Below are 14,003 nucleotides of genomic sequence, written 5' to 3' on the forward strand. Positions count from 1 at the left end.
CGATTTTTCCTTGCTGTTGCTCCTTGTTTCCGTCACAACTTTGATTTGGTCGCCAGAGGGATGAACAGAGCCTCTATCATCTACACCATTTTTTTTCTCCCTCTGAAGAACTTTTAACAAACATGGATGCCAGCGCCCATCCCAGACCTGCTGAATCAGAATCCTCAAGGGAGGCTGGGCAATGAATGGTTTTAGATGTCCATAGGTGTTCATGATGTAAGGGCCTGAGCCAGGGAAGGTGGTCAGGTGGGCACTGTGCTGGCTCCTCTGGATTTGTTGCTGCTGCTGCAAGATCAGACCTTTTCAGATCTAATACTGGCCTAATATCATACTTGTTCTCTTAGGCATTGCACTTTGGTTAGAAGCTCTTAGCTGGCCACCTCTTTCAATTATTTGGAAAAGTCCGTGACCATGTGGATAGGTGGATTTTTCTGAGAAGAGGGTTCTTTAGATCAGATTCTCAAAGATCGTGATGCCCCCCCGCAAAAGATTAAGAACCCCTGGTTCATGTGCAGTGCTGAAACCAAGGCTATAAGGTCAACTGTGCGTGCTAAGAAAGTTCTTGCACTATGAGATCAGACCTCATCATTCCAATCATCCATTCAGCCCTGGGAAGAGAAGTGACTGGTGTACCCACCATCCATGGCTGAGACTCATAAAGGCAGGCGTTTTATTGCTTACAATAGCTCAATTGGGCCAGCTATGCTTTTGGGGAAGGGAAGTGATTTTTTAAAAAAATTTGGGCTTGATGACTCCCCACTTTTAAAAAGAACCAAGCACAGTACACAGACAGCACAGGGCTAAGACGACACACTATGAACAGGAATGCAAAATGAAAGGAGAGAAGGCTCCGGGTGTAATTAAAACAGATCATGAAATTCATCTGCTGAGGGAGCCCCGGGCACCAAGGAGAGTTGGCTGATGTTCTGGGTGGATCTTCTTCCCTTAAGGCCCACCACTCAAACACACACACTCACATCCAGGGAGTGATCATCCCTGGCAGGTCACTATTGCCACTAACCAATGTGTTGGAAGTTTTTCCCACTCACCCTGCCCCCAACCACCCTCAGAAGAAAGAGTGGTCATGGCGTTTAGGGCTGGCAAAATCATCATAATGAGAAATACACACAACGTACCCTTTACTCTCACCGAGATCGTGTGCCGGATGCTGCCCATCTTGTTGGAGGCCAGGCAGAAATACTCCCCAGAGTCTTCCTCGGAGATGTTGGTGATACGCAGAGCCTTGTTAAAGTTCTCAAACTTGGCCTTGTCAGATGGGAGGTCCCCACCTTTCTTGTACCATGCGATGTCTGGTGTTGGGCTAGGAGAGGGACAAAGCAGGGAACGGAAACATCGAAACTGAGGCCCTGCTGTTCTATGGAGCCTGGCACACCCAGGTGCCCTGGAAGTGTTTTTGGTCCTCTGAGAGGTGATCTCTCCTATACAGAGGGGTTGCTCGGCCGCAGAGTGTGTGAAGGACTTATCTAAGGTCACACGAGATTCTAACACACGTAAAGGATGCCCACCCATCTCCTTTCCTCATTATCTGAGAGAGATGGCCAGATGACTGGGATGGAGATGACTATGATTTAAATCCTCACTAAGGTCTGTCTGCTTCTTCCTGTACCCCTAAATGTGGCAAGAACAGAGCATACCCACAAACTCCCTCATCAGCCTCTTGCAGAGTGACCAGAAGTAGGGATAAAATGGTACCTACACCCCAGAGGCGATGCACTCCAGCAGTAGGTCCATGCCACGCAGCACCATCTGACTGCTCGCAGTGCCCTGGGGATACATGAAGCTGGGGGTTCTTTCTGCAACTCCTCGGGCTGAAATAGAACAAGCAGGCGTGAGCCTCCTGCGCAGGGGGCCGACCCAGGTGGCCAAAGCTGTCGGGCTAGAAAGAAACATCATGACACCTCTGCTTCCCCGCTTACCCTCAGAGGCTCCGAGCCCTGGCCCCTCCCGGCTGAAACCACCCCAAGGGCCAGGCATCATTAAGAGAGTGTTAGGAAGCGCGGGGCCCCGCGGCCCCACCGGCACATGTGTGTGAGCAGCTTTAAGTTCCGAAAGGATCTGCCAAGAGGAGCCCAGCCTCCCTCATCGTTCAGGAAACCTCTCCTTCCCTGGAACGGGAGGGGGCTGCCTGAGCCGTGAGTCGTTTACTTCCTGAGCATGTGCTTTGGGACCCCAGAGGCCAATTCCGTGACCCCTAAGGAGGCCATCTCAGCAGCAGTGGAAGAAAGAGAAGGCACATATTGAGGCCACAGGACAGACAACCTGCTCTTGGGGACCCTGAAGACAAGGAGCTGAGATGAAGCCACATAGACCCAGATGAGCAGTCAGAGATACGGGGAGCATTATTAATGGTTTAGCAAAGACACAGAGAGAATTAATGAGCAGAGATGACAGGAAATCACTCTGGGGCCAAGACCATTCTGCTCCTTCACTAATGATGTTGGAAGGGGCTGGGGAGGAGGGTGTTAATTGGATGCGAGAGACTGGGGGAGGGTGAGAGGCAGGATGGAGGAGGTGATCTGCAATTCAACTAGGCTGGAGCAGCCAGGATCCGAAGTTAATGACATGCACACAGGTTTCGAAGCCAGGTGGCCCGCAGAGATGGACACTGTCAGGGCGGCTGTTTCCCAGTGGAAGGGGACATGCAAGTCTGGGCACGCCACCGCAGAGTGGAGCCCACCCAGCTGAGCCTCATGGCTTGCTCCCTCAGAGCTCTTTGTATAGTTTTATGGAAATGGATGCAATGGAAGGGAGAAGAACGTGAAGTTTCCAATCAAGAGCCCAAAGCACAGGGAGACTGGTAGAGGCACCCCTGCCTAAAGGCATACAATTGTTACGATCGAAGAGTTAAACACATAAGCTGAGCCCATCCATGGGCGTAATGGGTCTTCAACTCAGCTGGAGAGATGAGAGGTGGAAGGAAAGCTGAGCTGCCAGGAGCTGGGAGCCCTCAGAGACGCCCTCGGTGAGAACAAAGGCACTTTTCTGGGCCGTTAATGGCTGCTGGCAGAGCGAGGACAGAGCGACAGGAGGAACTCTGTCTCTGTGACACTGGTGTCCCCTAAAGGAGCTGGCTGGACTAGCTGGTCCCTGGCTGGATCAATGGGGTCCTGTCCTAGGGGCACTCAGCTTCTTTCCATTTGTCATTGGGGGAGTGCATTCCATAGAGTTCGCATCTATTTTATTCTTTTGTCAGGGGAAGAAATGTTGAAATACTTGCAAAGGTAGTTAGGCTGCTGGCACAACACATGGCACATAAGAGGTGTTCGATAAATGCGGGATGAATGAATTCAAGGGGAGAACAAAAGGAAGGCAACGATTTACCCCCCATGTTACTTCTCCCTCTGTAGATGTCCTCATCTGTCCCACCAACACACACACATACAACAGCGGCTACTGAAGGGGTTAATCCATTATGTGGTTAATTGGTTACCATCTATATCTATAAACTCTTATAGCATAAAGCTCTCAGTACGAGGGAAGCCTGAAACCAAAGCAGCAGCTTCGTCCCACCCATCATCTTGGAATCACCCAAACAGCCAGACAACACAAGGTCAAGGGCACCATAAGGAGAAGGAGATTTCGGGCAGAAAGCTCTGGCGTCAGGCTGGTGAATCTGTCGAGAGCCAGGAACCCTAGGATTATGTGAAATACGTCCCAACTCAGTTGGCATACTCCTTCCCGCAGGAACACAATCTGCAGAAACCAATCTGTGACCCTGTGGACATTTAATTCACACCATGGCATGCAGCACACGTGACCAGCAAAGCAATAAGTATGGGATGGAGGAGAGGTGAGCAGAGTCCTGCTGTTGTGCCTTCACATGTTGCAGCTGTGACTACAAAAAGTTTATAGCAGTATTTCATGTGTCGGATGTGGGCTAGTAACCACAGAATTATCCCAAAAGGAGAGAAGCTACTGGGAAACAAGCCAAAACTCAAAAGTATAGGGAAGAACATCTTAGAAGTCAGAGGTAATAACTGGAGCCACCATTTGGTGAGCATTCATGATGGGCCATGCACTGTGCTAGCAACTTTATCTACATCATCATGTTGAATCCTCACAGCAAACCTGGAGGTATCACCATCATTTGCAGTCGAGGAAACAGAGGCTTAGTGAAGTCAACAGGCTTGCCAGGGTCGCATGCAGTGAGGGTTTGGATTCTGGACCATTTAGCGCCAAAGCTTGTGTCTAACATCTATTCTATATTGCCTCTCTTTAAAGAGGGGTATCCCACTTGTCCCTACTTCTGACAGTCAGCTTTGGGAATATCTTTCTTCCTCAGAGCAAAGAAAACCAAAATCCAAGGGCAAGAGAGGTGGAGGAGACAGATATTTTTGTTTTAATGAGCTACAGTAGTGAAACTCTTCTCTTATGTTTTCTTCAAATATTGTTTTAAATGTCTCAGATAAGATTATTTTAAATTTTCATTTATCAATTAGAGTTGACATTCAATATTAGTCTCAGGTGTACAGCGCAGTGGTTAGACATTTATATAATTTACAAAGTGATCTCCCTGATTCATCTAGTATCCACCTGGCACCATACATGGTTATTACAATTTAGATAAGATTTCATCTCTCCTTGGTGGCTATTAAATAAACTCAGGCCCAAGCTGAAAAAGAAGAAGCTGGGTTGGGAACTAAGAGGCTCCAAAGGGTTCTCAACTGGATTCTTAAGGCCACGGAAAGCTTGAAGAGGAGTTGGGGTGACACGTGATATCATTATGGACAGGAGGCTGGACCCAAAGGGCCGGCTGTGAAGAGATGTGGTCAGCTGCAACAGGAGGGACCTACATGACAATTTACGAAGGATCATCCAACTGGTGGCTTCGGGAGCCGCTGCTCCCAAGGCAGGGTGGCTGATTTCTTTCCTGGAGAAGTAGCCCCAGGAAGAATCTCTGAGACACAGGTGATTGCTATATGAGATGCTACAAGACTCTAAATGGTGGAAAATGACAGTTTCCTAGCATGTCACAGGATGCCCTTTCTTTTACCATAGAGGCGGATTTCCCTTGAGAGCCTGTCCAGCCTGATGATGCTTCTCTTATTCATCTTGATTCTCAGGGCTGAGTCTGGACCTAATACCTGATCAAACTCAGAACCCAGATGCCAGAGCTCGTGTCCACCTGGATTCAGGAAGAGCTTCTCCTGCGGCCCCATCTGATCTGGCCAAGGACAGTCTCTCTTTTTCGGCTCTCAGAGCTGTGGCTTGAGGGTGGGCTCATGGGCTTCCAGAAAAATCTGGTCAGCAAGGGGATATCAGGTAGTGACAGTGTCAAAAACCTTTGCTTTAAAGGGCCAGTGAAAAAACACCTCAATTGTCTTGTGCAAGACGAAAGGCCAGGACTGCTGAAAACCCGAGTTGCTCCCCCGTCAAGTGCTGGTGTTACCAGAAGACAGTTCCGTGAATCGAATGTGTCCAAGAACCTTTGCAAAAAGCAGCTTTCAGGGGCAGCTGGATCCTCCACTTGCTGCTCTCAGTTCTCAGAACTCAAAACTCACGGGCTGCATCCCGGGCATCTCATCGCCTCTTTGGCTCCAGGGTTGGCTGACCACACACCCAGAAGATGAGAAAAGATTGTTGTCTAGTACATTTAATATATTCCACTGCCAGGAAATCTAACCCAAATCCCTCATTCAGTAGTTGGAGCTTTTTTCTTATCCAGTTTTCAGCACAACTGAGATCTGAACAGCTTTGGTTTTCCTGATCTGCCCTAAAATGTCTCTGTCCATAGTACTTTCTTCCCATAATCATGTCTACCTTTCTCCCCTTGGCTTTTCTTCAAGAACCCTGAGTCCCTCCTAATTTCAGAAGCACAGAACAATTATACTTGATATCATCAACACTAAACCATTCCCTCTAACACCACGATGGGTAACTCACTAATTACTGACGTGTCTGACAACAAACTAGGAACCATATGCATGTTATTGTATTTAACCTTCACAACAATCTTATGGGGAAGATAATATACCCATTTTGCAGATGAGATCTTTGTCTAGTAAAGATCTGACATGTTAAATGACCTGCCCAATGTCAATCAGTAGCACATCCTGGAGGCTGAATTTAATTCAAGGCCGTCTGCTTCAGAGGGCACACTCCTGTCCTTGTCTCCTGGCCTGGATGAATTCTAAGTGGCAAGTCAGGCGGCATCTGGCATATGTTCAGAGGATGCCAAACCTCTGTAGAAATCACTGGAACAAAATATAATTATCAAGTGGCCCTACTGCCACAAAAGAGACATGCCATATTTCAAAGCAAAGCACAGAGATGCACTAGGCACTTTTCAGTGCACTGTGTCTCTCTGTGCAGCACTCAGAGAGGACCATCTTTCCTTCTTTTTTACTTTCTATTTCTTTCTAGAAGTATTCAACCCAGTTGTCCTTTGTTTAACATGTGCCTCACTTTGACTTTATATCCTTTTCAGCTGGCTTTATATTTGGTCAGCCCCCTTCTACCTTGGATTAGAGAGAAGGGGTCAATCTCATGTAAGCACTTGGGAGCTTTGCTTGATTTGATAGCCCTGGATGGTTTTTGTAACTCCCACCCATTCACTTGTAATATCTACCACTGGTCACAAACTGGTTTAAGTGGCTGGAATGACTCAGATTTATTCCATTGATAAAACAACTCCACATGCACATCCCCTGAATAGTTTATCGTATACAGCAAGGAGCTGGGACACGGTGGTCTCTAAGAGACCTTCTGGCTCTGATATATACTACTTCCCATAATAGATTGCCGGAATCCAATTTAGAAAAAGGCACATTCCACACCAGTGCTCTGGGGCTCTTGACACAATGGTGGTTGGCCCCATTATTTTGCAAACAAACAAACAATGCCCAGCATCCAACAAAGGTCCCAGCTTCCTCAGGCAGTAAATCTCTTTGGCAGGATCTCAGAGCGGCTCTAGCTGCTTCGGTGCCAAGTTAGAGCCTTTGCTTCTCTCCCTGGCTCTCACTCCCTCTTTCCATCCCCCACTCCAGACACTGATCATTGTTTATATTAGCACAGCACAATGCAGACACTTCCTATCTAGTTGAGCCCACAATGACCCCCTTGGGGACCTGCAGCCGCAGCTTCCTAGGCAAACTGATGATGGGGGCCAGCTGCTTCACCAGAGTCAGTGAATGATGATTCCTCTGGCTGCTCAGGGCAAACAAGACATTCTTGAGTCATGGTGGGGTAACTCAGGTGTGGAAATGGCTAATTATTCTATTAATCAGCTTGAGCAACCAGTTGTGTGATGAGTTAGAAATACACCTCATGGAAGCTGTTCCATGACTTGCAAATGTGTGGACCGGCGGGCATTGGATTTGTGTGCACTCCCAGAGGAGAGAAGAGGCCCAGGTGTCAGAATACAACTGATGGTCCGACTTCATTTATACTCATCTTGAAACGGAACTCAGAGTTGAACTCTCACTCCTATTTCCCAGACGGATTTTAAAGAGACAAGAGACAGGAGACACGGTATCTCCAATAGCTATGGCTAGACTACAAAGCAGGCAATTTACAACCAGATACTTAAGAGTTAACTACACACACTACAAAGCTTTCTATCCTCTTTAAACCACTAATAGGACTAGATTTTCTATTTTTTCCTTACTGTGGGCACTCACCTATCCTCAATATTCCCCATCTACCTACCATTGACTTCTAAGTTTCTACCGAACCCTCCCAGAAACTCTTCTGAAGTCCTACCTTGGCTTGACTAACTTATCTAGAATTCAGCAACTGGAGGTCTGCAAGTATGAGTGGCCCACGCCATGACATCAGCTACCTCGGACCCCCAACTGGCTACTGTCCTTCTGGTGAGCAGTGTTCTAGAGGTGGTACCCTGGCACCCTGGCCTGGCCAACTGTCAGACCTGCCACCCAGCACAAGTTAATGACATGGTATCAGTCAAGTTAGCCAAACTGGGGTTAGGACAGGCAAGGTTACTCCCAAGGTTACCACAGCGACTCACCACTGTACATGTCAGGGTGGTTTCTTAAGGACGAGTCATTATAGGGGTGGTCTGCAATAAACAAAAGAGGGTGAGCAAACAGGAGGCCATGGAGAGGTCAGGGAGGCATACAGGGGATAGAACAAACAGAAATGCAGAGCCACAAAAACAACGGGGAGAGCACCAGAAGTCTTTTGCAAAGGAAAGACACGGCATATTTGGAAAGGAAATATGCTTGGTGAAGAACAAGCAACACAAAACAGCCCAAAAAGGGAAGAAAAGGTTAAATCCTGCAAAAGAAGGCATTATAAGTTTCTTCTTTAATTAAAAAAATTAGTCTTGACCTTTAATTACTTGGTCCCACTACAGTTTCAAACAAATGAGATAAGGATTAGCAGTATCCGGTAGCAGCCTTTTGAACAACTCCTTCCCATCAAAATCCTCAGTTCCCAGGTCTCTGGATCAGGCCAGCCCTGGGGGTAGCTAAAGAGAAAGGAGTGTTAGTGAGCCCTGGGGAAAAAGCAAAGTCCTACCTGAGCAGGAGCTAAGTTGCAAGGAGCGAGAGGTAAATGAGAAAAGACAGTCCAAGAGAAACAGTTCATCAACGGAGTGCGACAGAGCAACCCTTGGCAGAGCCCAACAATCCTGTGCTTGCCAGCAAAGCGCCCCCAACCTGACCGGTGGCACCGACCTGGTCTCTGAGATGTGCCTGTGGGCAGAAAGGACTCCTGAGGCTAGGAGTGGTCCAGGGAGGTGGGGAGCGCTAGGCTGAGGTTTGGATTTAGGACTAGAAAGGTAGCCTGGATAGGGGTTGGGAGGCAAGGGGGCGGTGAGAGAGAGAGAGAGAGAGAGAGAGACAGAGAGAGAGAGAGAGAGAAAGAGGAAGGGAGGGAGGGAGGGGAGGGGAGTGAAGGGGAGGGAAGGAGAGAGGGTGCGAGTATACGAGTATACGTGCCACACAAACGCTGTGAGTTCTACACTAGGGACTGGGAAAGGCCGGCTGACTAGCTGGAGATCAGAACTCTCCAGACTGTCTTGGGGTGAAGACATTCCTTAAGGAGCAAGACCAGTGGTCTCGGTTCCAACAGTAGGTAATTAAAGCCCTTGGGCATTAAACCCACAATGAGAAAGACATTTTGCAATAGGGCACATAATCACGCCAACATCCTTAAGTAGATTTCTCTCTTCTACCACCGTCTACTTCCAGCTATTGGGTTGAGTTTTGACAGTACCTAGGGTGGGGGGCGGCGGAGGTGGTGGAACAGCTGACTGGAAGCCAAGCAGACAGCCCTAAGAAGCCCAGAACACGGTCCAACTGCTCGAGGGAGGAGAGGCGCTATGCCCGGGCATTTGCATATCTGAAGACAGCTCAAAGCCTGTACCACTGACTGCAGAGGCTACGGAGAGCTCTTTTCTGGGACTGCATTGCAATGAATCCCAAATCTGCATAACACTCAGTAGGAAGATTTTCAGTAATCAGAACTATCCTTTAAGATGGGGTTTGTGGTAAAAGACTTAGCCTGTGTTTGGGAGTCATCTTGGGTTTATCTGGAGCTAAGGGTGAGAACTGAACTGCAAGTGAATGAAGAGGCAGTGGGAAAGGGTAGGCGAGACCACGGCTGGACTCAGGAGGTAATGCCCCTCTCCAGGGAGAGGACAGGGGTGCACACAGATGATAGGGCCTTTTTCATGCTCAGGTGAAATAGAACCTATCTCTTTCCAGAGAAGTGACCTGAGCTCAGACTGGACCTCACAGTTTGTAAATTCTGGAGCACATCTAACAAATTCAGGGAGAACTTCTGGCTCCTTTAAGAGCATCATTTAGACAGTAGACATTAGAAGGAAGCAGGGTTAGTACTCCTTTGCCTCAGGGAGAACCCTCCTCCCTTACTACCACTGCCTCTTGCTGTGGCAGAGGGACCAGGAGGGACTGGAACCTGTTCTGGCATAGGCAAAGTGGGGCAGACATGTCTTTGTTAGCCCGACTCCATTGTCTGTCTTTCACTGACCTCCCAAAACAAATTTAAAAATGATTTTAGATTGCCCAGCATTTTATGTTAGATACCTTTCTCCCCTTCCTTTGATGCAAGAAATGCAAAATGGCTGTGGTGAGATTTATTTCTTCTCCAGTGGGCAAACTGGTGAGAACAGAGTCTTTGGAAGCTGTCCCGACTTGGCTGTTTGGCCTCCTAGTTCCAGACCTGGTTCTGAAGGTACAAGGAAAAGCCTGTGTCCTTTCCAGGCAGGGAAGTATGGGGAGCAGCACTGCAATTTTAAGCAACTGAGCCCAAACCTGAGAGGGGGCAGACGCCAGAACCAGCTCCAGGTCCAAGCCGCCTCTGGGAGAGTCCAGGAAGCTGAAAAGTTTCTGTGCCCAGCACCCAGGGGTGTCTCAGCATTTGGAGCAGTTTTCAGTGGAGCAGGGGACCCAGAAATGGAGCAGAAACCAACATCCCTGACCAGAGACAAAAGGATGTTTCTGGAAAGTCCAACTTCTAAATATGATTGACATCTCTAGCTGCTTAATTCCACAGAGGAAGGCTCTTCACCACCTCCATCTTCCTGCCTCTATCTTGTGTGACAGTGGAGGTCTCTGCCCAACACAGTCACCCAACTCAGTCCCCAAACAGTAAGCTGACTTCAAGCCTCTTTCAAGCAGGCAGAAAGGGATCCAGGTGATGGCACTGCGGGCCATCCAGGGATCAACTCAGTGAGCATCTTGCTTGTGACATTCCTGCCCCTCCCATGGCCTGATGCTGCCAGCCTTGTCCTGGCTTCGAAGGCTGCTCTGAGGTTCTGGGCAGACCACGCTGTCCTCCCCAGCTTGGCCAGCTGGCAGGCAGTCACCTCTGATGTGCACTGAGGAGACACCTCAGACAACCCAAATTTCTTCTCCGGGGCTCCTCTCTGGGCCTGGGACCAGAATAAGAAAGCCAGGGAGGAGGCAGCCAGCAGACTGAAGCTTGGTGACCCTGCCAGGAACATGCAGGAACTGTCCCTGAGTTTCTGGCCAACCTGTTGGCTATCAAATTAAGGGTAGCTCAGAAGAGTGTGTGTGGGGGGGACCTGCAGAGGCAGGAGAGGGAGGATTAGAGGCAGATAAAATGGGGTCAAAGTAAGAGAAGATGAGAGAGAGGAAAAGAAAAAGTAAGAAAAAGGGAGGAGAAATAGAAAGGAAGTGAAAAAGAAAAGGGAAGAAAATAAAGAGAAAGGAAAAAAAACCCCACAATAGCAGAAGGGGAACAGGAAGGAAGCTGCTTCTTGCGGATCCACCTCGATGCCATGGGCTGGCTCTCAGCACGGCCTATTTTCATCACGGCCGGGGACTCATGAGGAAAGAAGACAGCACAAGGGGGTCAGGCCCCCACTTGTCCTGAGTGAGGACGAGTTCATCCAAGCCTCTCCCCTGCCTCCCATGTCCCCCCAGGAGGCATCATCAACCACCTGCATGTGGGCTCCTAGAAACCAGAGTTCAGCCTCTTTTATGACCTGTGGAAGCTGCCAGTGCCCACGGAGTGGCCTTTGCCTGGCCTCTCCCACAATTGCCACTGTCCACAGCATTGAAAACATTCGCACAGCTGAGTTAGACAGAGTAAAGTCTTTGGGGATGGGGGCTCTTATGTGGAAAGCATGCTATAAGTTTTTGTGTAAACCGGCAGAGCCACTTTCAATGTCCTGAGCAGACTAAGAGCTTTGCAGCCAAAGCTCCAGGCCAGCGGGGTCCCTGGAAAGAAGTGTGTCTCTGAACTGACTGGCTTCTCTCTCTCCTTTGTAAACAGTCACCAACGCTATAATGGGTCAGGAAATGCTGATCTGCTTTGGTACCAAACAGAATCAAGGTAAAAACAAAAATAAAACTAAACATAAATCTGCAACTCGTACACACGGCGATTCCATATGGTCTAGCACGTATGTTTCACAGAATCAAATACAACTCACGTAGGTGTACCTACGAATTTGGATATTCCATGCTGTGGCTTTATTCTAGAAATAAAGATAATCAAACAATGACTAGAAATAAAAAATAATAATCAAGCTGAAGACATGAGAGGGATGCCGGATGGCCACTTAAAGCAGTGCTTCTCAAATCCTGCAGTGTCCAAATCCCCTGGGAGCTAATGAGGAAGAAACAGGCAGGATAAGGCTGGGCCTGGGGATGGTGCCAAGTTCACCAGATGATTCTGATTCCACCAAAGTCTGAGAAAAGCCAAACTCAACTCAAGGCAAAGAATCAGGAGATGTGGCGTAAGGGAAGCTGAAGTAGCTCGGGCTCAGTGAGCTGGAAGGATTTCTAGGTCAGTCCTGGGAACCATGCTCTCCCCAGACCTAGGTGCCTGGGCCGCTCAGGCCAGGTGGACTGCTGCCCCCAGCCCCAGGCAGAGGCCTGCACTTACTGGTGAGGACTTTGAGGGTGAAGGGGTTCTTCTGCTGGATGGTGTGGGTAAAGTGGAAGCGGGCGTTGCAGCTGTAGTCGGTCTGCATGTCCTGCACCATCACGTTAGAGAAATACAGGTCCCCGTTATGGCCCTGGGAGACCCGCTTGTCTTGAGTGATGGGCTCCATGGCTATAAGGAAGCAGAGGGACAGTGGAAGGTTAGCAGTAACTGGAACAGTAATAATAATCATGAAGTTTCTGGCAAGTGAGCACCTACAGAGGGCCAGGTGGGGCCAGGGGTTCCAGTTTATTTGGTCTAATCTCACTCTCAACTCTGAAGTGGGGCTTATTTCGATTTTACAGATAAGAAAGCAGAGGACTTAATTGTTCTGGTTGCAAAAGCGGTGAGGGAAGAGTAGGATTTAGATTCAGACCCGCCTGCCCACCATGTCCATGCTCTAGGACCAGATTTTTCTATCTCCTGTTCATGCCACAAAAGATCTGGCTAGCGCTGAGGCCAGAGGGAGGGGACACAATCCTTCAGATGCTCCCAAATCAGGAGTCAAATTCACCCGTTTTATTTTCCAACCTCCCCCTGCCCCGCCAAGAAAGAAAAAAGCATTATTAATTATAATTGTAAGATGCAAACCAATTAACGGTACATACCAACAATTTTAGGATGCCGTCCAATTTTACAGATGCAAAATGATGAAACTGTGTGCTTTTTAGGCTGAAAATGCTGCCTATGTTATCCATGTTCTTTCAAGCACTGCATCTGATGTAAACTTAAATGGCCAGGTTTCCAGGCTATGAGGTTTGCAAAAGTATACCTCTAAGGCTGACTACTCATAGTGAACTCCTTCCTATCCCCCATGAGTATTTTCTAAGTCACCATTTCTTAAAGCACAAGGTTAATGATGCTTATCAGAGATTTTCTGTAGGCCTACTCTGTGCAGACACTGTGCTCCATAAGGGTTAAAGAGATGAATAAGAAAGGCAGGTCCTGTCCTCAAAGAGCCTGCAGTCTAGTAGCAGAGAGAGTGGATAAACAAATAACTGCAATACAATGTGGTGAGTGGGAAGTCCAGATAAGAACGGATGAGCTGAGGGAAGGAGCAGCCAGTCCATGCTAGGGGCCTCGCGCTGCAGCTCCAAGGCTACGTGACATTTACCAGGCGGAGGAGAAAGAAGCTAAGAGGGTTTTAAGCAACAGGAACAGTTTGTGCTAAAGTGACAGCACCTGAGTAGGGGGGAAGCGGGCAAAGACGGGTGAAGGACTGGAGAGGCAGAGGGGACCAGACCAGGAAGGGGACCGTGTGCCAGTAGAAGGAGTCCAGGCTTTGTCGGAAGTGATGGAGGAGCCAATGATGGGCTTTGAGCATATGATGAAACTGTCGCATTTATGTTTTTAGAAAGACCAGAAAGGCCAGTTATGGATAATTATTGCAACCCAGGGAAATGTGGTGGTCTATTCTGGGGAGATGTCAGTGAAGACGGAAAGAGGGGGAGGGTCATGAGATCTGCTCGGGAGGTAGCATGGACACACCTTGGTGACGAGTGCGATGCAGGGGGTGAGAGGGGAGAGTTTGAACTGTTAGCTAACAAAACAATACCCCAGCCTGTGGCCAGGCAGCCTTCCCCACAGATGAGCACTGTGATGAG

General features: G+C 48.6%; 1 protein-coding gene across 5 annotated transcripts in view; it reads right to left on the reverse strand.

Annotated features, from left to right (window-relative positions):
• Positions 1-14,003, reverse strand: part of NFASC (neurofascin) — a 173,181-nt gene that overhangs the window by 51,551 nt on the left and 107,627 nt on the right. For 3 of the 5 annotated variants that reach the window (XM_039881796.1, XM_039881798.1, XM_039881797.1), the window contains 3 exons: positions 12,361-12,531; positions 1,718-1,829; positions 1,137-1,321 (listed from right to left, as the gene is read on the reverse strand). In XM_039881796.1, coding sequence (XP_039737730.1) covers positions 1,137-1,321; positions 1,718-1,829; positions 12,361-12,531 — 468 coding nt within the window. Of the gene's footprint in view, positions 1-1,136; positions 1,322-1,717; positions 1,830-7,987; positions 8,039-12,360; positions 12,532-14,003 lie in introns of all 5 variants that reach the window. The other 2 variants (XM_039881799.1, XM_039881795.1) reach the window with 1 other exon arrangement.

The sequence above is a fragment of the Pteropus medius genome, unplaced genomic scaffold (assembly GCF_902729225.1).
Source record: "Pteropus medius unplaced genomic scaffold, Ma_sr-lr_union100, whole genome shotgun sequence".
Taxonomy (NCBI): domain Eukaryota; kingdom Metazoa; phylum Chordata; class Mammalia; order Chiroptera; family Pteropodidae; genus Pteropus; species Pteropus medius.